Source organism: Nipponia nippon, unplaced genomic scaffold (genome assembly GCF_047370975.1).
Source record: "Nipponia nippon isolate SJK-2023a ecotype South Korea unplaced genomic scaffold, ASM4737097v1 scaffold_5, whole genome shotgun sequence".
Classification (NCBI taxonomy): Eukaryota; Metazoa; Chordata; class Aves; order Pelecaniformes; family Threskiornithidae; genus Nipponia; species Nipponia nippon.
The window spans coordinates 78,832,979-78,857,578 of NW_028262369.1; the positions used below are offsets into that span (position 1 = coordinate 78,832,979).

The following is a 24,600-nucleotide window of genomic DNA, read 5'->3' on the forward strand; positions in this document are numbered from 1 at the left end:
AAATCACTTCTAGCCTCTTCTCCCAGATCTGAGGTGGGGGGATTTCTTTGGCCTCAGATAAATCAGCCATCATCTTGCTATCAAATGTTTCTTCCAGGCCCACCACCATACTGCCTGGGCCCCATGCACTGCAAAGCACGGCTCGGAAACATCTCCCTGAACACGTGTATCACTCACACAGCGTTTCTGCGCTGCCGGGTTATTTAAGGAGGAGGCAGCAATGATCAGCGCTTTTGCCTCTCTCCTCCTGCTCCTCCTTCAGGTTGTGTACTGGTGTGTTTGCTTACACCGGAATAAAATCTTCCTTTTGCATATTTTTCAGAAATACAAAACTCATGTTGGGGCTCAAGGATCCCAGCTGTCTCGTGGGCAAAAACAACGCATTGCTATAGCGAGGGCCATCATACGAGATCCGAAAATTTTATTACTGGATGAAGCCACCTCTGCCTTAGACACAGAAAGTGAAAAGGTAAATGTGCAGCGATAAGCAATAAGGGAAAGCTAATGCAATGGCTTACATGTACAATGCCTTTTTCTGTTCTACAGAGACATCCCGACGTACTCCACTGCATGACCGCAACGTTATTCCACATTGTTAATTCAGCACTTACACCTTCAATGATCTTTTTGAAAGATCCAGAAAGCACAGCTATAAAACAAGCAGCCAGCTACAAGGGCTCTTAGACTGCCAGCGAGAGGCAGCGCTTTTTTAGAAATGCGCACACTAATTCCCTGGGTTTCAAAGCATTCAGTGGGAATGTTTCATAAATACAGTTTCTGCACATTAAAAACAAACAAACAAACAAAAATGTATTCAAGCATATGAATGCTGAGCCCGAATATCCAATAAAAACAGCAGCGAGGGGCCTAAGAACTTGGGCGATAATTTGCATGGCTTGGTTATGCTCAGAGATTAGAGAAATGGTGGAAATTTAAAAACACATCCACACCGAGCCGACAGTCAGCACGTCAGCTGAATAAAGGCCCGCCTTAATTCCTGCTCTCTATTTACCCGTCCCTTCTTTGTACTGCTAATAAACTGGGCTCCTGACCCAGCTAAGCACACCAGTAACATAACCGTCGATGTAGCCTCATACTGACTTTTACAAGTGTTGCACAATATGGTTAATTAATGTGAAGCAATCAGCTTTCTCCAGCTCTGAGCCCCAATCTGGTTTGCATGTTTTCACTCTGACACGTTGTCTCTTGCCTTTAGACTGTGCAGGCAGCGCTGGATAAGGCCAGAGAGGGACGTACCTGCATCGTCATTGCCCACCGCTTGTCCACCATCCAGAACGCTGACATCATCGCTGTGATGTCGCAAGGACTCGTCATCGAAAGGGGCACTCATGATGAACTGATGGCCATGGAAGGAGCTTATTATAAGCTTGTTACCACTGGAGCCCCAATTAGCTGAATTACTGTGATTCTAAATTGGAAAGATTTCTGTAAGCAAATACTCGCGGTAGGTATGTGTATGTTGGTACCCCATGGTGCTACAAAGCGCGCTACAATAGTTCTGTGGTACCCTAAACGTATGGAGCTTTCTGCATCAAGCACACTTGTCAGGCACAGGCAGGGGACTAAGCGTAGGCTGAGGCATTCAGGAAGTAGCTTAGCCCGCTGCTAAGGGAAAGCAAGCCTGAAAATGGGAAAGATCTTTGCCGGGAAGCTGCGGAATTGCGACCACCTGCAGTCAGACTGCACAGGCCTCTCATTCCTCAACCAGCAATCAAGGAAGACTCCACGCTGGTGTTCTGGAAACTGCCACGTGTCTAGGTAAGCTCCATGAATAAAAACAATCCCAGGAATGATGCTGTGTATCTGACGGGATCCAATCTCTCCCAACGTTCGGTCTGCAGAGGATTACAACAGATACCCCCCTCGCTGTGGGTACAGACCCCCCCCCCCCCCCCATACCAGACACCTCGTCTGTGCTGGCGGGGGAGGCCAAGCTTCCACTGCGTGCAGCTACAGCGCTAACGCGTCGGCGCCCCGAGCCTGACAGCGCTGCCCCTTCAACAAGACCGTTAAGTACTTACAGAGGAGGCAGCGCCACAAAAGTAAGGAAAGCAACCGCGAAGAGGGACAGAAGCTGGTGAGGATCATTTCCCCTACACTCACCACTCTGATCAAAGCTGTCAAATAGATTTTGAATAGGAATAAATGCTTTCGTTAAATCAATGCAAAATCCTACAGTTAATCATCACAGTTCTTTAAATCACTTCTGTTGAGACTGTGACAGATAATATGTTCTCTTTTTTTCAGAAGGCAAGACAATGCTGAGTATTTTTACAGAAATCATAAATATATTCAGTAAAGGTGGAAAAGAAATAGCCATAATTAGCTCTTTGTTTGTATTAAGCAGAGCTGATAAATAGAGCAACAATTCATTCGGCAATGACAAAGGTCAGGAAGTGTCGTCTTCTGGCAGAAGCTTGTATCTGCAACAGTTTATTACAAGGTCTACTGCCTGTTTCTCTGAAATATGTTATTGGATATTGTCTGCAGGACAACAGGACTCTTTCCTTTAGTGACTGGGCTCTTGGAGACAAAGCAGATGATAGACAGAAAGTCTAAATTACAGTTTCAAAATTTAATTCTTGATTTCAAATAATAGAGTATTACCTGGAAAAGTCATTCTCCATGTCCTAAAATCTGCAGCTGTGGGTGGGAGGGTTCACCCACTTTGCAACAAATCACACCATAATGGAGTTTCTTATAAAACTACACAACAGTACAAACTGCTGAAACTTGAATAGAGCTGGAAGGGTGAAAACTTTACTAGGATACAGCCCTTAATTCCAGGCAGCAAAAAACAATTTCAACTTTTGTACGGCTCTATTAATAGAATTACTTCTACAGACCCTACCAAAATCACATAGCTGACACTGAAATGCTATTTAGCCAAGGAAGTCTGTATTTTAATCCTTAACTGAAAATGAAAAAGGAAGCTGCATTATTGGCCTTCTGTTCTAATCTTTTTAGCGTTTTTGTGTTTCAGAACAATAATTAGTTTGGATGGCTTGGGACTGAAAATATTGACAGAGTGCCTATCAATAACCTATTGACATGCCTATATGATATTTAATTTATATTAGTATTTAAGGCCCTGGAAAAATAATGTCTCTTTATTAAAAACTACAATTACTGTCTGTACTTATTCCATAATTCTTTTGCCTAAAGGACAGCACTTTTGTGGCCCGAGTTATACCAATAAATTGTATTTTTTACTGGCTCTCTTGTGCTTTAGCACTTCATCTCTTTCTTACCCTTCAGAGAAGCATATGAATATCATCTTGCAGCTGGTAACAAGTATTTGTATGCATTTAGATTGTGCCTGTAACAAGGGTCTGCTGTGCAGGACGGAGCTGTTGAGGAGGCCAAAGCACCTACGCCAGCCCCTGCCTGCAGAGCAGCCTGCCATCTCCTCGCAGGAGCACAGCAACGGGGGCCCAGCTGGGTGGTGCTACTACTGCGCTTCATCGTAACATCACCCTGGTTGTAGGCAGCTAGTAAATACTGGGAGCTATGTACTGGGGAGCATGCCCCTATAACAGAAGGCACTCACGGTGTACACAAGTTGATCATGAAGCTCTTCAGCACCTGCACGAAGGGACTAAAGTGCAAGTGGAGCTACACGGTGTGTCTGGGCAGAAGCAACAAGCCTCGATGGACCGCTTGGTGCAGAGCTGGATGGACGAGGTGACCTTCAAAGGTCCCTTCCGCCCCAAAGCATTCTGCGATTCTATGATTAACTTTCTGCTGGGATCCCATTAGTGGGAGCGAGGGGATCAGTCAAGCGCTTCCCACCCTCCTTATTACACAGGAAAAGCTTAATTCCAAAGGGGGCCTTGTGGCCCAAAGGAGGTTGAGTAGTTCAGCCCATCATCGTATAAGTGTATATGCTCTGTATCTGTTCCAAATATTAACAATATAAACAGCTGCAAAAGCCTGATGAAGATACAGTTTAAATGTTTAACAATTCGATAGCTCTTAGTTAAGGTGCCACACAATCTTATTTAATAAGGCTTGAAGTGTAATTTTCAGCCGTGATAAATTCACTAAAGCCTGACGAAGGGGCACGTAGGCCTATTTCACTGTATCAGCTACACGGCTCGCTCCTGATTTACAATTCTAATTCTATCAAAATATCAAGATTATACCTTGACACTTGTTTATTCCACCACTCTGGAAAAGGCTAACTCCATTTGAAGTTTCGGGAGCCTCTTTGGAGATTCTTCAGGCGGTTGCACAAAACTCCATAGCCCAACACACTCAGCTGCTCAGAAAGTGTCTTATTCTACTGCCATTACTTTATCGACAGGTTCATTTCTGAAGTTACTGGTAAAACTAACTTAAGTTATTCAGCTTTCCCACCACTCTTGGTTTTAGTAATGCTTTAATAGCTGCAGAAAGAATAAAAGGTGGTTCAGACAGGAGGCTGGTCTTTGCCCCTTTCCCTGACGCACCGAAGTTGCAGGCTGAGTTAACGGGACACACCAAGGAAGTGAGCGAGAGCCCGCGTCTTCTGACTTAGAAGAAGACTGCAGACAGGCCAGTTGGCATTCCGCGTTAATGGTTGTGTCTATCCCCACAGAGGCGCCAAGATTCCTTGTCAGTACGGGGAAGCACAGACTCTCACATAGCAGGAGCTTAGAGATGTGACGCCTGCCCTTAACTCCCAGCGTAAAACAGCCGACATTGCCGGTAGGCCCAAACGCTGCTGCAAGAGCCCCTGACGGCTGCGCACAAAGAATCCCCCGCTGTTGGCCAGAAGGAGCGAGGAACAGAAGGACAGCTAGACCGACCTTCTAGTGTTTTGTGATGCCTCTGTAGGTCACCACACTGGTAGGGAATAACAAACCACAGAGCATCTTGAACACGGGAGAAATCTTTGTCATAGCTGCCTGTGTTCTTCATTATTTGTTTCTAGTCCCATTAGCTTACTCATTTTGCTTAAGGAGTCACAATTATCGAAAAGACTGGTTTCAGGCCAGCTGCTGCAGGAAAAAGAGTTCAGAGAATCATTACAGAAGATATCAGGAGATGCATGAAGCAGACTACTCCTCAGACTGTTAAAAACAGATTCATAATTTTTTAAAGTCAAGGTAGTCTTAGGAGGCTCTTAAGTAAGGATGCCTGTTTCAGATTTGCTTCTGTAATTTGTATCACGTTCATTCCCAAGGGCCAACTCAAACTATTCACCTTGTCTTCCCAATTAAATAAGGTTCTTTCCATTTCAATTATCCCACAACTAATTGGAAGTCTGGAAGCAATATCATGTTTACATCTTCTAAGCCTTATTGCTATCAGATCATACGCACAGCCCTCATTACCGTCTTACAGCTTTACGCTGCTTGTATACTAAGTATTAGGAGATGGTATCAGCAAAATGTTGCCTAAAGAGTGTGCTCCGAAAGGGAATATGCAACAGTAGGTGCTAAATAACGAATAAAAAGGGAAAGTACCTGCCTTTGCCTATTTAGAGCACCCATTTTATATAGCAAACATACTTACCATATTAGTTACTTGTGTGCTTAGGTAAGCCAAGCTGACAAGAATATAAACTTGCAATGACTTCGTCTGCAATCACATTTTCATGATTTACACAACTACGAGCAGTGATTCAGGCTTGTCACTCTTGAAATGAGAGAATTGGACTAATTTACCTTTGCAATACAGGAGCATGAACAACATTCTGGAGGTGATATGCTGAGATAATTTCATTATTGTCAACTTCCTTCATTTGTTGCTCTGTGCAGATGTACAGAACCCAAAGATTTGTTACACCATATTTATGCGTTTTCAATATCAAAGGTGTAATCTGCATCATTCATGTTTTATGTGACCACTTTCAAAAAGTAAAAGTGACAAAAATCACACAGTAATGCAAAAATATATTCTACAGAGTCTAATTGAAATAAACTTTTATTTTTTTTCTCATCTGGCTTAATCAGAAGCTGTTTTGCTCAGGAAGCTCAATAAGTTAAATCTAAAGCCTTGTTTGTAACTATGCTGGCCCTTTTCACAGTGCCTGGGTACAGCTGTACAGTTGTAGGTGGTATGATACTGTCACACCATTACCTAGCAGTTTAACACACACTATCTATATATAAAAAAATTAAATATTGAGTATCGCTATATACAATTGAGGCTTGAAGCACCATCTAGCTGGAGATGGACAGAACAAAAAGACCATCGAGTAGCTAAATCAAACTAGTTGATTATACTTGAACACTTTGTTATGACCCAGAGTATTGGGTCATTTCTAACCATACTGCAGTGTGGTTGCAATATTTCTAGGAATAACATCAGCAATTAATATTTCTGAGCTGCCGAAGTCATTCTTGAACGTACAGATTTTGGATGTACCGGTTACTTACCAGGAGCACAGCAAAGGTGCAGTGGCATCCCCCTTGGTTAAAATGAGTTAGCAAAACCGCCTTGGCGGAGGGTTCTCGAACCGTTGATATCCACTCCCACACTGCTAACCATTTGGAACCTTTAGCTAATTAAGTTTCTTTTCGGCTCTCCTCATTAACGAGTGGACACAGTACGGAACCAAGGCAACTACAGTCAGAGGCATTGCTGCACTCTTACAAAAAGAGAGAATGTAGAACAAATACTCAGTATGAGAAGGTATCTTAACGAAATTATACAGCTGCAGCATAGCTAACGAAGCAGCTATACACAATACGCGGAAACTTATCTTACAGCTATTTTTACCTTTGCAGCTCATGATGAACATTTCAGAATTAATTCCGAGACCTAAGCCAAAGAGTGCACCTAAATTCCTGACCAGTCCAGCAAACGGAGTTGTGTCAATGTTTATCCAGTCTGGGTTGGCACACCACTTCTTGGCCTTCGGAACGGACCACAGCAAGTCAATGTCAAGCAGCTTGAGGGCTAGATAGAAGCCAAGGGCAAAGATGAAAAGAAACAAGTTTGTCTTGATGTACATTCTCAAGCTTGCTGTCTGAATAGCAGGGGTATGCTCAAACGCTTCTGCCACAAGAATGCCTGCGGATTAGAAACCCAGTGTTACAGGGAACAACACACGTGTACTTTGAAGAAGCACTTTTTACAGTGCTGCTGCAGAAACTGACTTTTGAAGAGAGAAGAATTTTTTTTTTTTATATATATACACACACACACACACACACACGCAGACACACACAATTTACCACTTCTGTAGTACATTACAAAACCTTTTCTCCCACTCAAAACTGCTAATTTGGAAAAAAAGAAATTAAATACCAAGCACTACGTGGTTTTGATATGAGGTATGCTTTAGGCCTGACTGCATCTCCCAGCTGACAACCTATCAAATATGAGATGTAAACTAGAACATGCCTTTTCCCCAAGAGGCCTCCACTCAAAGACTGGCCCCAGCAATGCAGAATTCAATACCAGTTCCCACACAGGCTTTGAGTGTTGAAGGAAAAGACACGGAACACACCTATCTTCTTTTTCACTCCTTTTATCCCGGTTGTGAAAAGGGAGAGCTGGGCTGCAAGCCGTTAGCCAGTGCTGCCCAGGTTGCTTTGCATCCACGAAAGAGAAGGGGAGCAGGCAGCCCCCACTCAGTGCTCCGGTCACCCTCCTTAAAATCAGATAGATACTAGAGAGAGTGTCCATAGTTTGAACTCCCTAAATACCAATTTGAAACATGCTTAAGTAACTGAAAAATGTATTTTTGCTTCTTAAATCACCCTGGGGAGTTTGCACTGCTAATTTGCATTTTTCTCTGTTTTGCCCCAGGTCTCCGGCCCCGTGCCTGTCCACACTGCACACACGCTAGTTTGCGCCTGGCCGCCACGTGCAGTGACCCACGTGGTGGCTCCTCCTTGGGGGAAAGGTCAGGGCCATATAGGAGCAACTTCCTCTCTGATCCCTTCCACACAGGCGGCACAGATAAATATCGGATGCAGCCACTACAAACCAGATAGATAGCGCTAGTCTGTGGGAGTGTGGACATAATGCAGTCAGCATCAACCGGCACATGGACAAGGGCTCGCTCCCTGAGTGAATTACAAAGACAGCAGATACATACTACCTCGCAAATTTTACCTTTAGACTATCATCAAATCCTTTATCTTCCAGAGAGCACCACTAGAGGTGCAAGCTGAGTAGCACTACTAAAAACCTCTTGCCTTTTCTCATACTTAATTTTTTTCAGATTTTGCATATATGTTGAAAAGAAAACATGGCAGCATTACCAGCAAATACTCCAAGAATAACTTGATGAGGGAAATGTGTTGCTATGAATACTCTCGAGACGCACACACTGATCTGGATAATCCAAAAAATACTCCAAAGGCATGACCATGTCAGTCTAAGAGGGAAAAGGAAGATGCTTCAAAATTAAGACAAGATATTTCACCTAGCAATTTACACCAGCCTGCTTTGTGTCAGGCTTATATTTTTACCAAGCAGAGGCTTACAAGCAGAGAAGTTTAGAATCAGATGATTAAAAACTGGAAGTCAGTACTAAAGCATTAGCAAGAGTGGCTGCTCTTGCAGCCACATCGAGGGCTGCAGGAACAGACCCCAGCAGTTCCAGGTCCAAGACACCACTGTGGTTTTAGTGATGAAAGTCATCAATGGCAAGTTAAATTAGCACTAGTACCTTGAACATATTTCTCATCATGAAGTCATACTTAAATGCAAAAGTTCAATTATTTGGTGACAAAATTCACGTAGTATGGGAACAGCCTTGTCAGGCTTGGAAAGAACAGCCATCAAAGCAATTATAGGACTTCCCCACAGAGCTGAGTAACGTGTTACACTGCACTTTGCCAACATTATGCGTGTTTGCTTCAAAATGGGATAAGGAGGACTACCACCAAAGCAGTAAATTTATGTGCTAACCAAAAGATCCAACACGTAAAGACAATTAATAGAATTCAAAACTTGCAACACTGAAGACGTGCCATGACCTTTAATAGGAGCTGATTCAGAGATATTGTATGCAATGACCATAAGTTAATAAATACCAACCTATACAAACAGATAAATCCTCTTAATGTTCTTTGCCTTCATCTGAAGTAGATCGTAATAAAGGTTTGGTTTTTGGGGTTTTTTTGTTGTTTTTTTCCCACAAACTGGACAAAACAGACTACCAGCATGTGGTTAAAATAAGTGCATTAAAAACATGGCATGTATATAAAGAAATATCTGAGTTAGAATAATGGAAAGACACTGACCTGTGAAGGGTAACTGCTGATTTATCTTTCCATCTAACTGTGTAGCTAAGTGCTGCTGTGACCATTACATACCAAATGCAGGAAGATCCCATGGCATGTCCAGATGGGCTTCCTAGTAAAAACAAAAAGGAAATATTCAAGCTTAAAAATGATGACTGCAACATTTATCGTATAGAAAACACATACTGGGAGTTGCTCAGGCACCTAATCATTTAGAAAGAAAATGGTTAACAAACGCTGAAAGATGTCAACTGCTTCTCAAAAGTTAATTTTCTCAGTATGTACGGAATCCAGAATATTTGTCTGAAATCAAGTAGGTAACAGCTTAACCATCTTATATTGGTGTGAACTGGTATCTTGATTGGAAAGCATAGTACTTTTCCATTACTTAGATTTGGATTGTGATTTAAAAAATAGAGCATCTAGGGCTCTCTTAGGGCTGTAGCGTACAACGTAGACGTTATATATGAGGATCAGATGAGATATAGATTTTGAATGGGCCACCTCATAATTAAGGGGAGCAACGGAGATTTAGCTCTTTGTAACATTCTAAATTAAAGTACCAGTATAACTTCAGATGGCCCCTCCAAATTGCCTTTTATCTACTTCTCCAATTACCATGGCGTTAGCAATTGTGATTGTGATCTATGTCTCATTAGTAATATTACAGTCCAGGTAATTCAAATATTAGGTAGTTTTGTAACAAATTTAGAAATGTATCATCTGAAGTGTGATGGAAGAACTGTGTCTTTATGCTTTACTTTGATTTATTTTATAAATTTTAAGGTGTTGTACAATGTCCATTTGCTTGGAAACAGATTATCAGTGGAACCGGCACATGAAATGATGCTGTAACATACTGGACTAATTGCTGTACCCACAGCAGTCTAACAGGGAACACACTCTCATATAGAGATCAATAGTGATTTCTTTTTTGTCCAGGTATAATAATGTACCTGTCATTTGTTTTAATGTAATGCATCAAATTTTAATTTTACTGGAAACAATATGAAGCCACAGAGAAGTTCCTACAACTGTGAAAATCACCAAAAAAACAAAGTATGCTGGCATGAGTATGCAAAGGAAATGATTCCTAAAATTACTTTGTCATTACTTTTCCCCTGTTCACCAGGTATACATTCAACAAACTGAAAAAGGGAAGGAGAGAAAATTAGATCATTGGAATCTATACCAGATGTTTACAGCTTGGCTTTCTGCGGAGACAAAAGAGAAGTAAAAGGGACAGGGTTATTCCACTGGCAGAAGGATTCGTTTTGGCTGATGAATGTGTTATGACCCAGCACTATGTAGTAGTTTGCAAAGCAAAAGAATATTTCAGAGAAGCAGCAAAGCAGGAATGTCTAGGGAGAACAAGCCCAATGATTTCTGGCTTCCTGCACTCATTTTTGGTATTCTGCTTGGCAGTATCTTTAGTAGTCACACTACCAACTCTTTGGTTAATTTCATAACAGATGTAGGCTTCTTAACCTCACAACAAAACAAATGTCAGTGACAAGGAAACCGTAACGTTGTATATCAGCATTGGGAAAGCTTCTTTTTGTCATCTAGGAAAATGTCATCTAGGAAAAATGTTTCATAGTTCATCTGCAAATTATCTACTAGAAACAGCGTAAACTCCACCTTAAGGTTTATGTTCTTAAAACCTTACAAATACCAGAGCAAAGATGGCTCCAGGGTTTTAGTTCAGTTCATTCCAGAAGTACAAACCATATTCAGGCCCTAGATTGCTTGCCCTGTAGTCATATAAACAGTTCCCTCAGCTCTCCCTTATGCTGAGCTGCAGAGTTTGGGGTTCAGGCTATCCTAGCAATATTTGGGTATGCCCTTCTCACGTCTGTGGCTGCTTCTCTAATCCTTTCATACAAATTGCATATTTAAAAAGTGTGTCAAGTACCGTGTAAGCTCACACAATGACTGTGTGCACCTTAAAGTTGCACTGACTGCAACAGAGGAGTGACAGATATTGTCAATGGTCAGGGGCAAATCTGGAGGTGGGAGAAAATGTGGTCATTACAAGTGCCAATAAGGAATCAATATGACAGCAGTACCCACTGGACAGAAATAGGAACGACTTGTTACTTCAGAAAGTAACAGGAAGAAAGGCCTTCTGGTTCAATGAATCAAAATGAAACACTCCGGTTCCTTAGCCAGGGCTTGGAATTACATGGTGCTGAATGGGTTCAGTTCTGAAGTCTGAGAAGACCTGAAGGACCTTAACACTTTGGGTTAGGTCCCAAATGAATTCACGTGAAACAGACTGCAGACCACATAGACCAGGCACTATTAAACCCTGCCTGATACAAGGGCTTAAGCTTCCTATTCAAAATTACAATGGGATATAATGCAGGATATTGTTAACAAAACACAGCTCTGCAAACCACTCAAAAGCTTGCTGTGGCATTGACGAGGCACAAAGCACATTCATTTCCACAGTCAGCATTTTCGTGTACAATGAATTAAACTAAATTCAGTCAGTTAACTCCAAGCAAGTTTACCTTATTTCACACATTAGAGCTGCATAAGCTCATTTAACTTCAGCAGTATTGCATTTGAGTTCCACAGAGAAGACAACGAGACATAAAAAAGTGAAAATACATTGGAAAGGTACATTTTTCTAAAGAAAATTTTTTTCCCTTGTATTTGTTCACATACCCCCCCACACACCTTCACTGCCAGTGTCTGCTTCTGGGAAGAGTGGTTCCACTTTCCACTTGTGATACATTACATGAGCGATTGTTGATACTATTGTTATTTACACTGAACTACCTACTAGTTTTTGTGGTTTGAGTAATTCTTTCAGTAGTGCACAAGCCCTCAAACTCAACAGCCCCCTGCTCTGTTTTGGAGCACTCTTAAACAACATGGAATTTCTTTCCCCAAGATGATGTCATTGGCACTGCAACTGTTCCTAAAAGTGACCTCACAAAGCAGGTGTATTACTCTTTCTGAACCTATGACACAAGTTTTGTGAAAATCCGATTCCAATACGCTGCTTCATTCTAGTAGGAGTTATTTTTAAAGCAAATCCCCTTCCCTTGCACTGTTTAAAGGCAATGAAGTAAACGTTCTTGTCATACAGCAATCAAATACCTATGACATTTTATTTCTTCCTTTTTCTCTTCCTGTGTTTTGGTGCTATTTTAAACATGAGCTCTGAGATTTGTATATCATGTAAGACCTTCATAAGTCACATCCTCTCCCCCCAAAAAGCCGCTATCTCTACTTAATGTACCAATGTAATCTCCAACATTTCTTACCTGGTCCAGTTTCACATGTTATAGGAAACTGTTCAAGGCATGGGCTTGACTGATTGGGATAAATCATTGTTTCTTGCACCCACCAGTATGGGCGATGGCCAAATAAAATCCTGACAAAAAAATAAAATAAAATGAAGCAGAAATGCAATAAAAAAATTTCTATGTAAGAAGGCCTCAGCAAAGCATGATAAATAATCTTACAAGGAATATGAAGAGCTATATTGCCAAAACTATTCTATAATAGTTCTATAGGTTCTTGTCTTATCAAAATGTCATTTCAAACATATCGTAAATACCTTCATTGTGAATTCCTGTTTTATAATTACAGGGGAAACTCTACTAGTACATTATTCACAGAAAATTTTTTCTAAGCTTGAGGTACATATAGTAACCATCATTAAAAATACCAAATTTTAAAATAAATCCAACTTCTTACCATTTAAATATGAGGTTGAACCAATCACCAATGACTGCCACCCATATCATTTTAGTACCAACCACTTGGTTGAGCTGAAACCAGAGAGGAAAATAAATTGAGAATATATTCCGGGGATCTCCGACATGTGACATAAAATTAAGGAAATCCTGGTAAGCCCTGTAGTCCCTCTGTAAATGCTGAATGATAAGCACGCCATTGCTATGAAGGAGATCCATCTTAATGGATTAAACTGTACTTAAAATATAGTAAAGTTCCTTTAATCTGAAGTTTCTAGTGATGGAGAATGAAAACCATGGAAGGGAGCTATTAAAAAGCGAGAGAAGGTGATTGACGTTGCCTTTATATTGTATCGGCGTGGTGTACCCAGCCATTCCTGGAACACGTGGCTCCAAATCTCCGGGAAAGCACATGAGTCTGTTAGCACTGGAAAGCTTTTCTGTTTGCAAATTTTAATTGGAGGAAACTAAGTGAAGTACATGCTGAGCAGCAGCAAATTGTGGGGAAAGTTTTGTGGGAGCACAATGCGTGACTTATGCAATCCTTTGTATGAACAGTTGGAACATGTTTGCTTGAGTTTTTTCACAGATCATTTCTCTGCAGGATGGACATTAGTAATGTGTATACTTCATTAAGTGTTGCCTGTATAAAGGATAGAAAGAATACACAAATAGTTGGTCTTTGCAGAACTGTCATTAAAGCTGTACATTTCACTTTGAAATAGAATTTGGCTACCATGCTGTGTCTAATACTTTGCAAATCACATTTTCAGTCATGGAAAATACAACCAGCATCCACACATCAACAACGCTGTTGAGCTCTAGATTCATTTTTAAAGCAGCAATATTCTCAAAGAACTGAAAAACAATTGTTTCCTTTATACAAGAGGCCGTGTTAATCCAGGGCACAATGCAGATGAAGCTTAGTCTCTGAGTCATCTCATTCAGTATCGCTGTTCTCGCATACGGCTTACCTGATGCAAGCCCTACGCACCTCTGCCAGAAGGAGCTCAGGCCGGAGCTACTGCAGCCCCTTCCTGCTGCCCAGCCTAGCAGAAATGAGACCTGCCTCACAAACCAGAGCAAGGCTGGGAACCGATGACGATGAATATTTCCCTGAAGGATTCCCAGGTGAAGCACTTGGGTTCTCCAGGGTGAATAGCCACGAGGAAACTGAGATTCTGCCAGATAGCAGGATTTTAAGAGTACACAGCAAATAATGTATTAGCACATCAGATTTATCAACATTTGTACCAAAAACTGTAGCACAGGAAAAGATTATGTTCATTTGTGAGGTGGCTACATGAGAAACTTTTTTCCAGGAGAGATTAAATAGATAGCAGAAGTCTGATGATACCATCACCTGCTATCATCAGAACAGCAAGAAGAAAACTTCAGTTCTTTATCAGGCTCTCATATTCATATCTTCTATTAACGATTATCTATGTATCTGAAACAATTAAAATCAGAAAACAAAAGCAGCTGTATATATGCACTGCGCACTTCCCTACTGCTTTCTCCATGGCACTTAAAGCTAAACTCTACAAGCTGTGGAGACAAAGATATGAACTACTTGGCTGTTTTTGCTGAAGAGAGACTTAATGGCTTAACAGGGCTTTATGATGTGTGGTCAGGGAAGTCACATGGAAACACTGAGTAGATTCAACAAATAAGGCATGACAATTAAATGGACTTAGAAGACCTCTCTTCCTGACGCAATCTCACATTTACTTTAGCTACTCACATTTACTTTAGCTATTAATAGACTGTTTTTAGAAACTTTTAAGCAGATTTAAGTCCTATACATTTATTGCTACCAGTTGCATTGAGCCATGTAGAAAACCTTAAAGAGAGATTTAAAATTCTATGCGCTGTTTCTGAATAACTACTACAATATTTTTCTGTATGTTGACTGAATTATTCACTTCAATTGGTATCACCCAATTTCAAGGAAAACCCTTCCAAAACCAAAACTTCAGGATGTTTCAACAATAAATATTTCCTAGGTTTTTTGCTGCAAATGTTTGGGGAGGTTTGTTTCTTGCTAAGCTGTATAGCTTATACCTTTTCAGGGTGTCCAGCAAGGGAACTGTCATATAAATGAACTGATGGAACTGATTTTCCCTCTCCCAGTTCTTTCCCAAGAACTTACTTGTTTAGAAACATCTCTCTCAAATAACTTTTTATACCTTATTACTAGAGAAAATTTCCTTTTGCTACATTTTTTTTTCCTGCAAAAGTATCTCTCCTTTAAAGATAAGTAGGACTTACAATAACAACAACAATAAAAATCACTCTATACATGTCTGGGTTTAGTATGCAAAAATGTGGAGAATCTGAGGTTTTCTTCTGTTTTTCAGTCTAGTTTACAAAGAATAATTAGCTTTAACCATGAGTGCAAATGTCAAGTCAGTTGGTGGCTGAGTAACAGCCATCTTGCTTCTAACAGCAACTGTAACGAGGTTAAGTCTACGTAACTATTGTTCTATTAGGAAAAATATTTTGCAATAAGTAAATTTCCATCAAGATACAATTTAATGTCCTCAGGAGAGTCTACCAAGTAATAAAATAGATCACCTTCCAGTCTCTCTTTAATGCTAGCATTGCTATTCAATAGTATCAGAAAAATTGCCTCTCTGATGCAGGATGTGCGGGACCATTGCAATAACTTTTTGCATGTTTGTTTTATTTATAAATATAAACCCACCCACCCATGTTACCCACTGGGATAGTGCTGCTCAGGCTGAACTCTTCTTCAGACAGAACCACTCAGGCACACTTTGGTTCTCCAGAAACTTTGTTAATATAATGTTTGAAAGTATTTCATGCAACGTTTCAGTGAACTCTTTTAGTATAAATGCTAAAGGCTTCCTGATACTAATTTTCATTTTAAAGATTTTGCTGTTGATTCATATGCTGCTAAGCATCCTTCTGCTTAGATAGAAAGATAAGCACCTTAGACATAACAAAGAGCTAACAGCAAACATAAATAAGCTTTAATTTCCTCCTACATTCTTTCTGACTCTTTCAGAAGCTCCTACATCCACATCTTAGACATACCAGAGGAGTCATGTTTATAACAGATGCTTAAAAAAAAAAAACCAAAACAAATCCACATTCTACAAAACAGAAAGCAGAAAGTTTTTGGAACAGGTAAGCAGGTTTCTGTGAGAGAGGCAGTTCAGGTGATGTTCTCATTGTGCCTGGAAGCACTCGTGAGCCTGCTTCATCCAAGAGGCAATCAACAGCTGACATGTGAGTCATCTCTTGTCCTGCCTGTGATATTTGGCAACCTATAAAAGTCTGAGACACTAAAGACTTTCCTAGCTCTAGTAACCAGCTGAGAAAAGATGGTGAAATATGTCTTGAAATACTATATTAAATAACACATTTAAACTAACAAAGGAGAAATACTTCCTCAATCAGCCTTTTTCCCCCTCCTTTTCTATGCAAAGCACTGCAAAATGCTTCTGTAATGTGCTTAGTATTTCAAAGTCTCTTGAGACAATATATGAAATAAAACTATTTGCTGTATCTTAGTACATGGAATTGCGAGGAAAACTAGTGATCTGTACAAAATGGTCAGAATGTGTAGGCAATTAAGTTTTTAAATCAAAGCTTTGTCTTGTTTTCATAATATAGAAACAAGGTTTGGCCTTCCCATGATCAAATGAGTTCTTAGTGCAAAGCAAAACCCTTTAAAATGCTGTCTCTTCATACAAAGAGTTTTTAATTTATTGGTATTTTCTTGATTTATTTTATTCTCTAAGACATATGAAACCAGAGACTAACCAAAACTTTATATATTCTTGGTAATAATGTAGAAACAAGAATCATGTTGATGATCCACCGAAGGGCGGATAAAATGTTTACAGCTACTTTACACCTACATATTAGAGCAAATATTACATAACGGATATCAGATGTTGTTAAGCAAATGTTTGCAAGGGAAGGAAAAGCCATCAAAGCAAACATATTCTAAAACACTGTTAATGGAGGCCTGTGTACTGGGCCTAACTTTCTGGTACATTATGCTTAGTTAATTGAACAATAACATTAATTTCCACATCAGCGTTTTCATTGGCATTGGACCAGCTACAAGGATTAACTAGCAATTTAGTAAGTTCACAAGTAGATACTGTGTACAACAACTGGCAGCTATTTTCTTAGGTATGAATATTTTCCAAATGGAACACTGAAAAGATACAGCTTAGTTTTAGATTTAGGAAGAAAAGAATCTTTCAAGAAGCTTGCTCTTTCATTCCCTCAAGCATTCCTCACTGGACCCAGGCAGCCCTACATAAGGTCAGGCTTCTTTAGGGCTGGACTGACCAGTAGAGGTTTAGCAAATGCTAACATGAACCCGTTGCTTTCTCTTGGTTCTGCCACCTTATTAATCCAATCTTTCCTAGTTACTACACTGTGATTATTCCTTGCTATAAAGTTAACTATGCACATACGTGAAACTAACAAACCTGGTGTCTGCAATATAACAATAACTGCCAGACCTTACTATTTGTGTGCATTTGTATGTGTTAACAGTGGAAATGGTACAAACAACGCATGCAATACAATTCTGGCATGTTCATGAAAAAGTCACATCTAAGGCATTCTAGTTATTATAATTTTAAGTATGAAGAGCTACTTTTCAGAAATTACAAGCAACCTAGAATTTAACAGTGAATAAAAAACCTTCAAGTTCCATAAAATGCAGGCAGAAATGGAGTCAGGGCCCATAAAGGCAACAATCTCCATCACATTTTTTTGCTCCCTTTCCTATAAGATCCCTGCCTTATTTATTGCCATTCTCTAATCCCTGAAACTAGCCCCAGGCCAACCATAGCCCAGTGAGGTTAGAAACCTGCCAAGAGAAGTAGCTGAGTCTGTTTATTAGCACCAGCTCTTCGATTTTGTGTTCCCTTAGCAGTTTCCACCTAAGCTGCAGTAGCTCTGCAACCCCGAACTATAGCTCTCAGCTACCCCTTAACCCAGCACTGCAATAGCCCAGTATGGACTGTGAGCTAGCAATGAAATAAAGCAACAGACCTTTGATGGAAATAGTCTGCCCTTCAGTTTGATTGCAGGTTAACCGTTCCCCTGCTGCTGTCCTTGTACATCTTGGAACCTTAAGTTTAACTGAGTACCCTAGGCTTACAAAGACACCCATGAAGAGCTGGCATATGCAGAAAAGGGGTATGTGGTAAAATTACATTGTCTCCAGCAAAGCTCCTAGTGCTAGAAATGGGGTAAATCGCTGTTGAAACTTTCTTCCATCCATGACTACCCTGTGGCTTGGTATGACAGACACTTAGAAAAAAACATTTCAGAACAAGTGTCTGGGCTAGAGTTATGGTAAGGTTAGGTGCCAGCGTTTCTGACCATGGAGCCTCTTAAATCAGACCTAACAGAGGATTTCAGAAGCATATGACCTGTGCTAGTTTGGGTCATGAGACCACATTTCTGTCTGTGGTTGGTAAGAGCTGTCAGCTTGAACAGAAAACCAGGACCTGCTAAAATCAGCATGCTTCATTTAAACTGATAAGCTGATTGTGGAGAGTTCGTAGTGGGAAAGGAAGGTTGAGGATAGGTCATACCTACGTTCATGTCTCTAGAAAACTCTGAGAAAGGACTCCCAAATCAGTCAGAAAACAGATCAATTAGGGTATGGATTGTGCTAGTAAATGTCACAGGCTATATTTAGTCTTCAGCTGACAGAAGTCTAAACCAAAGGAACAGAACTAATGAAATCTAGAAAAACTTCACTGATGAAAAAAGATACCTTAACATTTTGGAACTAGTGCCAGCTACTGTAGGGTGAACCTGTTATCTATGTGAATAAAAGGATTCAGAAGAGACCAGACTGAAGAACCCACCAAAAGATTACAGATTCAAGTTCAGGATTTGTTTAGATTAGTTGAACTTGTATTTGCTAAACACCAGGGGCTGGGAAAATAGTGTATTCAGAAAGTTACGCACTCAAATAACAAAGGCTAGCGATGTTAGGTGCAACATTTAAACTTTATACTGGCAGCGTTCACTTGGCTAGGTTTAAGGTCTGATTGGGAAAAAGAGAGAAATGGTCCTAGTTAAAAGAAGCCATAAGGTATATGCTCCATAATGCCCAAATTGATATGTGGCTGAGTAATCATCCTTGAACCAGCCCAACTTCAGTACATTTAAGTCTGAAGCAGATAAGGAACAGTGGTGTAATAATTAGTTTTAGGACTAACGCTGAGGAAACTGTGAAATCTGGACAACAGGTGTCTGAGTCAAATGAGACGGAAATACAGTTGGGTAGAAGTGCTATCCACCAGCACTAACAGTTTATACAAGAACAATGAAACTAATAGTTGGTGGTCTCAGCTCAAACCTCGCTTTGGGTCTGGTGGTGGGGGGAAGAGTAATTAATGGTTTCAGACAGCAATTCTCAAAGCTTTACAAAGTTTACGCTATTCTGATATCATCTAAATAGCATTGAGGTAAATTAAAGCTAGGAGAAATTCATTATCTACGATTAAATAACTGGTAAGTAGCTTCCATGATCAATTGAAGGCTGGTACCTGGGATCACAAACTCGTGCTTATCCAGAGCCAAAAGGGAACATACCCAACTGGAGAAAAATTAAGCACAGTGTCGTTAAGGAGGACATTCACGATAACAGAGGCTTACGACAAGTGTTTGACCCGGCACAGGCAGGGCTGCTGCTGCCTTGTGTTTTTGTTCATACCAAAACGGACTGCAATTACCTCTGCAGGCAATTCAGAGTGTCACAAAACTTACGACTCGGTTACCCCAAGTATGTTCCGTGAATGAACAAGACATTGGAAACAAGTTCTAGCTTCAGAGGAGGGTAAAGGAGCGAGCCTGCTCCCCAGTTCGAGCCTGGTTTCATTCAGCACGGAACAGCAAATCGTACAAACCGCGCCAGGCTTCTCACCGCGGCCCACCGGCCCCGCTGCCTGGCGCTGCAGACAGCCCAGCCACCGCCCCCTCAGCGGGCCTGAGGAAACGTCCTAATCCCGACAGCCACGTCCCAGGGGAAGGAGAGGGAGTCACAGCTGCCTCGCCCTCACGGCGCCGGCACCCACCGCCTCCGCAAGCCCCGAGGGGCCGCCCAGCAGCGCCGCCCAGCCCTGCCCATCATGGCGGCCCCGCCTCGCCCCAGGGGACCGTTACCGAGCGACAGCGACAGCAGCTCCCACCCCGCCCCGCCACCCCCGTCGCGGCAGGAAGGACGGCTGAGCCAATCAGCGATGGACTTGTTGCGAGGCGGGCGGGAGGCGGTGCCCAGTTAGAAAGCAGCCGTTGGGGAGGCGGGAAGGCGCCGGCGGTTTGAAAGCTGGTGGGTGCGGGCGGCCTCGCTCGCCCTGTCCGGCTGCCCCGGGCCGGGCTGCTGCGTGCGGGCTCGGCAGGCACCGCCGCGCGGGGGCGGCCGCTGCGGAGCGCCGCGGGCTCGGGGGGCCGCCGTTAGCGTCTGGTCGGGCGGCGGAGGGGAGAAGCTCCCCGTCCGCCCCTCGGCCCGGGGAGCGGGGGCGCCCGGCTCGCTGCGAGGCCCGCGGGAGGACGGCGAAGGGGTGGGAGCGCCCCGGCGGCAGGAGGGCGCGGTGCGGCGGGGGGCTGCGGGACCCTGGAAAGGGCTGGCGGTGCCGTGGCGGGCCGCAGCGCGGCGCAGGGCCGCCTCCTGCCGCGGGAAACGATCGCTGGTGGAGCAGCAAAACAAGTGTAGCTCCCGCTGTTATTGCTTGTTGTACTAACAGTAACAACAGAAACAACTTACGGGAAGAGGTTAACAAGCCCAGGAGATAAAAACTGTCCTGAAGGTTTATCCTGTGAGTTGTAACTGCTGCGAGTGGCTTGTGCGTCGTGACACTCTATTTATTCATTTACATGTTTATTGCAGCACTATGGCTAATATAAAGACAGAAGATGAAATAATGTTCTTTGAAAGAGAAATGAGAGAGTTTTGGACCAAATTAAAAAGCATTTATGGCACTGAACAGATCAATCAGACTTTAGCACTGAGAGATTCATGCAAGGAGTCCATAAAAGTGCTTTCAGGTAAAAAGGCTCTGTGTTCCTGTTACCTCTACTTTTTCCAAGTTATCATCAAACTTCTTCAGGTAACTGAAATAACTTTCTGTTACAGACAAATGGTCCAAGAAGCTGAAAGAAGGGGACCTGATGATCGATAAAATTCAGGAGTATAGCAATGGTACTGTACGGTGGTTTATTTTTTGTGTCTAACATTTCTGAAATTAACTTAATACAGCTGAATAATATGTTTAACTTCCCATTTTAAAAGGCAAATAACAACATCAGAATGAAGACAGAATTAAACCAAAACATATTTGGTTGGTTATGGGATGTAAATTGCAAGTCAAAAGCAATTTGTTGGAAAACTTCATTGATGATGCAAAAAGATAAAGATCTGGTAAAAGTTTTCTGTGTAGTGGTTTTGGAGTTTAAGTATTTAAAACAAAAAAGTACCAGAACTTGCTGACTCCAATAGGAAAAGTAAATTAAATTGCTTAGTAATTTTAAATATTGTGGGGTTGCTTATGCCTCTTCCATATTAGGCTGACTGTATTCTATTACTATCAGTCTAGGATTAATTTCTCTGAATTTTGTAGTTAAACTTCAGAATATCAGGTAAAAATAATTGCAACTCTAGCATCAGTCAGTGTTTCCATTCCTTGCTTTCTGTCAAATTATTTGTCTGTGGACAGGATCCACCATCCTCCTGCTTTGAGGACATACATAGTTCTGGCACCAGAAACAAATTGCCTCTGATTGAAATATCAGAGGAGCTACCTACTAGTAGCTTCACTTTTGAGTAACTTCCACTTTAAGCTTTTATTTGATGCTGTTAGTATAGTTATGCTGACTTCTGTCTTCAGCTGAGATAGCATACATTTCACTAGATTTTATTCAAATGAGTCACCTCAAACTATATAGATAAGTACTAAATAGCAGAGACCTAATTAATCAACTGTATATGTTCATATTTTCTTGCCTCATTTCAGAGATTCTCCAGCAGAGCCAACGCATATCAGAAAATCAAGAGCATTTGACAGAAATAAAATCTAACCTAAATCAAGAAGAAAAGCAAAAGAAGGACTTGACTGACAGCATCCAAGAGCTTAAAGAAGAGTTGATGAAGAAAAAGGAAAGTAAGTAAGCAAAGGGTAATAAGTAGATTTTCTTAATTAGAGGAGGAATTGTTTTCAACACTTGTTCTTGACGGGCTTTTCTACTGTTCTAACTATTTTTTAATGTGCTTGTTTTACCTTTACTTTGATATTTATGGTGGCTTTTAAAATTCTAGTAATATCTTCTAAAAACAAAGCCGCTAAGGAGAGAGTGGAACGACTATGCAAGTCTAAAGTATTGTTTGAAGAGCGGCTTGGACTGGAGATACGCAGAATTCACAGTAAGTTTCTGTAGTTTCCATAGTTTCCCTGTGCAATGACACAACGTGGTTAATGTTGGATTGTGCAGCGAAGAACATACTAGCTCACACAACTGAAGAATTGCCCCAGCCCAGGTATTACCATTGTCTCTCAAATGGCAGAATATGGTATGTTAAAATGCATTTGTCTTTCAAAGAGACCAGGTTTGCTTAACTTGTAAGTATTCTAAGAATATTAAGTGAAACTGTAGCTTAATATTGTGATTTTTAGTCATGGTGATTCTCCAGCAGAAGTTAATGGTGTTAATTAATTCTGTTTGTGTTTGCTTTAGATGACCAATTACAGTTTATATTCAGACACATTGACCACAAAGATCCTGACAAGCCGTATGTGTTTACCCTTTCCATAAATGAACAGGGAGACTATGAAGGTATGTGAATTCTGAATACTTAAGGAAGAGGACAGAATCCGATGCCTCTATTTGAAAAAAAGGGGTAGAGGGGTAAAGTACAGTTTAGTTGTAACCTTTATCTTCCAATTTCTGAATGAAAAATCTTGCAATGGTAATATACTTTTTTAATGAAGTTTCTCTTGTTAATTTATATGAAAATACAACTGCTTATCTTTGCTCCCTGCCATTTGTGGAGTTGGTGTTTACTTTGTACTGAGCAAAGCAGGAGACAGAAGAGGTATACAGGCATAGATAAATGCTTCAGTTTGTCGTTTGTTGCTCCTTCCCTTTATGCTAGAGTGAGCGTTGATGCTGACAGGCATATTTCAACCTGTTTGAGAAGCCTAGAGGGCAGAAAAAATGAGGTTCCCCACGATGTGGAGAACCCTTACAGTTGTGTGACGTAGGAGAAAGATTAAAACTTGAAATTCAGCATTCCTCTTCTGCAAGGGTACAACCTTTCAGATCTTAGAGCTGTTTTTGCAATATGGATCTTACTTCAGTTACAAAGAACAGCAGCAGCTTTTGAGTACTGTGCTGAGTAGCTTCTAGACATGCTACTGTTGCTCTGCTATGCCTCTAGGTATGGACTGAATAGATTTCTGTTTTTACTAATTCAGATCTAAACTGTGCTGAAGTTAAGTTGCCTATCCTATGCAGGGCTACATCAGTTTTCAGTCTGCATGCCTGCAGAGCAACAAAAATGTTTAGGAATGTGCTTCAGTTTTTGAGCAGGCTATGGGTTACTGGAAATTGCTGCAACAATTCAAGCAGGAGCACAGCACTGAGTGGGAGGTCTGGAAATAAAAAATTGTGTGTTCTTTGAGGCTGTGTCTTTGCTGAAAGAAAATGATTTAATAGGTTACTCAAAAATAATACTGGACGAAGCCAAAACATACAAAGATAACAAACTGCATTTGTATTTCATAAGCATGGAATAACACTAGTACTGAATTTTTTTTATAATAGTCTAATCTTTTGGAAATTTGTGTCATTTTAGTGACTTCCTGTACTCCTCCTCTGGACTGTATAGCAGAGTTCCAGCTCAAAGTGAGAGAAACTAACAATTTTTCTGCGTTTGTTGCCAACATCAGAAAAGCTTTCACTGCTTTATCTTATAAATAGTCTGCATAAAACTAGCTTATACCTCCCTTTCTAGCTGTAGAGCACTTTTTTTCTTTCCTTCCTGTATTGTGAAAGTATGTATTTATCCATGTGTTACTCTAATTTCTAAATAAAGAGAAATAATGAAATAGTATTTTAGTCTACTGTCATCTAGAGACATTTTGGATGATTCTTCGAACAACAGTATCATCAACTACTTCCTTAATTGAATGCCTCCAGACATGTAAATTTTGATCCCGTATCAAGTAGCTTAATGATCTCTATTTAGCTACCTCAGGAAGATATTCAAAAGAAAGTATTTTCTGCAATTTGTCTCTTCCAAAAGCATAAAAGTGTCTTTCAGGTTTGTATGTGGTTGGAATAGGCCTGAAACCTACCAAAATAATGCACTGGAGCTTAGCAATTATTTCAATTACCTGTGTCACAGGTCAATGTCTTAATTTTTACCCTGTCTTGTACTCTCCAGTGTTATCACTCATTTTCATACATGTATATCATTATTTTTCTTTTGGTCTGTTAAACTATATATTTTACTGCCTGTTTCAGATTCTTGTCTGGATGCCTATTTCTGGTTTTAGTAACAAAACTGTTTGATGTGCATGTTATTCTTGAATAAAGCTCTTAATAGGAGCAAGCGGGAACCTTGTATTGATTTGATCAGAAATCCTAGGACACCTGAAATGAAACCCTGC

The 24,600-nt window shown here is 40.9% G+C and overlaps 3 protein-coding genes across 12 annotated transcripts in view; 2 read left to right on the forward strand and 1 right to left on the reverse strand.

Moving 5' to 3' along the window:
- Nucleotides 1–20,941, forward strand: part of ABCB11 (ATP binding cassette subfamily B member 11) — a 98,498-nt gene extending 77,557 nt beyond the window's left edge. For 3 of the 10 annotated variants that reach the window (XM_087731282.1, XM_087731281.1, XM_087731280.1), the window contains exons 28-29: nucleotides 323–469; nucleotides 1,217–1,422. In XM_087731282.1, coding sequence (XP_087587408.1) covers nucleotides 323–469; nucleotides 1,217–1,417 — 348 coding nt within the window. In that variant the 3' untranslated portion in view covers nucleotides 1,418–1,422. Of the gene's footprint in view, nucleotides 1–322; nucleotides 470–1,216; nucleotides 1,470–1,569; nucleotides 1,632–4,600; nucleotides 4,836–6,737; nucleotides 6,872–19,676; nucleotides 19,773–20,822 lie in introns of those variants that run through there. The other 7 variants (XR_015698698.1, XR_015698696.1, XR_015698697.1 and 4 more) reach the window with 7 other exon arrangements.
- SPC25 (SPC25 component of NDC80 kinetochore complex) lies at nucleotides 1,644–24,046 on the forward strand. Its single transcript, XM_009462025.2, has 7 exons — nucleotides 1,644–1,779; nucleotides 20,823–20,980; nucleotides 21,069–21,134; nucleotides 21,946–22,092; nucleotides 22,248–22,352; nucleotides 22,664–22,762; nucleotides 23,784–24,046. The coding sequence occupies exons 1-7, from the start codon at nucleotides 1,649–1,651 to the stop codon at nucleotides 23,906–23,908; spliced, it is 831 nt and encodes a 276-aa protein (XP_009460300.2). The 5' UTR covers nucleotides 1,644–1,648; the 3' UTR covers nucleotides 23,909–24,046.
- On the reverse strand, nucleotides 4,852–18,109 carry G6PC2 (glucose-6-phosphatase catalytic subunit 2). The gene is made up of 5 exons (XM_009462027.2): nucleotides 12,924–18,109; nucleotides 12,488–12,597; nucleotides 9,210–9,321; nucleotides 8,223–8,338; nucleotides 4,852–7,023 (listed from the first exon to the last, which is right to left on the reverse strand). Exons 1-5 carry the CDS (start codon nucleotides 13,139–13,141, stop codon nucleotides 6,512–6,514), a joined length of 1,068 nt encoding a protein of 355 aa, XP_009460302.1. The 5' UTR covers nucleotides 13,142–18,109; the 3' UTR covers nucleotides 4,852–6,511.
- Nucleotides 24,047–24,600: the final 554 nt, after the last annotated feature.

Coding starts and splice junctions, on each gene's coding strand:
- SPC25 (XM_009462025.2), top strand. CDS start 1,649: ATGGGAAAGATCTTTGCCGGGAAGCTGCGGAATTGCGACCACCTGCAG. Junction 20,981..21,068: donor GTCCATAAAAGTGCTTTCAG/GTAAAAAGGCTC, acceptor TTTCTGTTACAG/ACAAATGGTCCAAGAAGCTG. Junction 22,353..22,663: donor GGAGATACGCAGAATTCACA/GTAAGTTTCTGT, acceptor TGTTTGCTTTAG/ATGACCAATTACAGTTTATA.
- G6PC2 (XM_009462027.2), bottom strand. CDS start 13,141: ATGGATCTCCTTCATAGCAATGGCGTGCTTATCATTCAGCATTTACAG. Junction 12,598..12,923: donor TTCAACCTCATATTTAAATG/GTAAGAAGTTGG, acceptor TTTTTTTGTCAG/GATTTTATTTGGCCATCGCC. Junction 8,339..9,209: donor TCAGCAGTTACCCTTCACAG/GTCAGTGTCTTT, acceptor TTTCCCTCTTAG/ACTGACATGGTCATGCCTTT.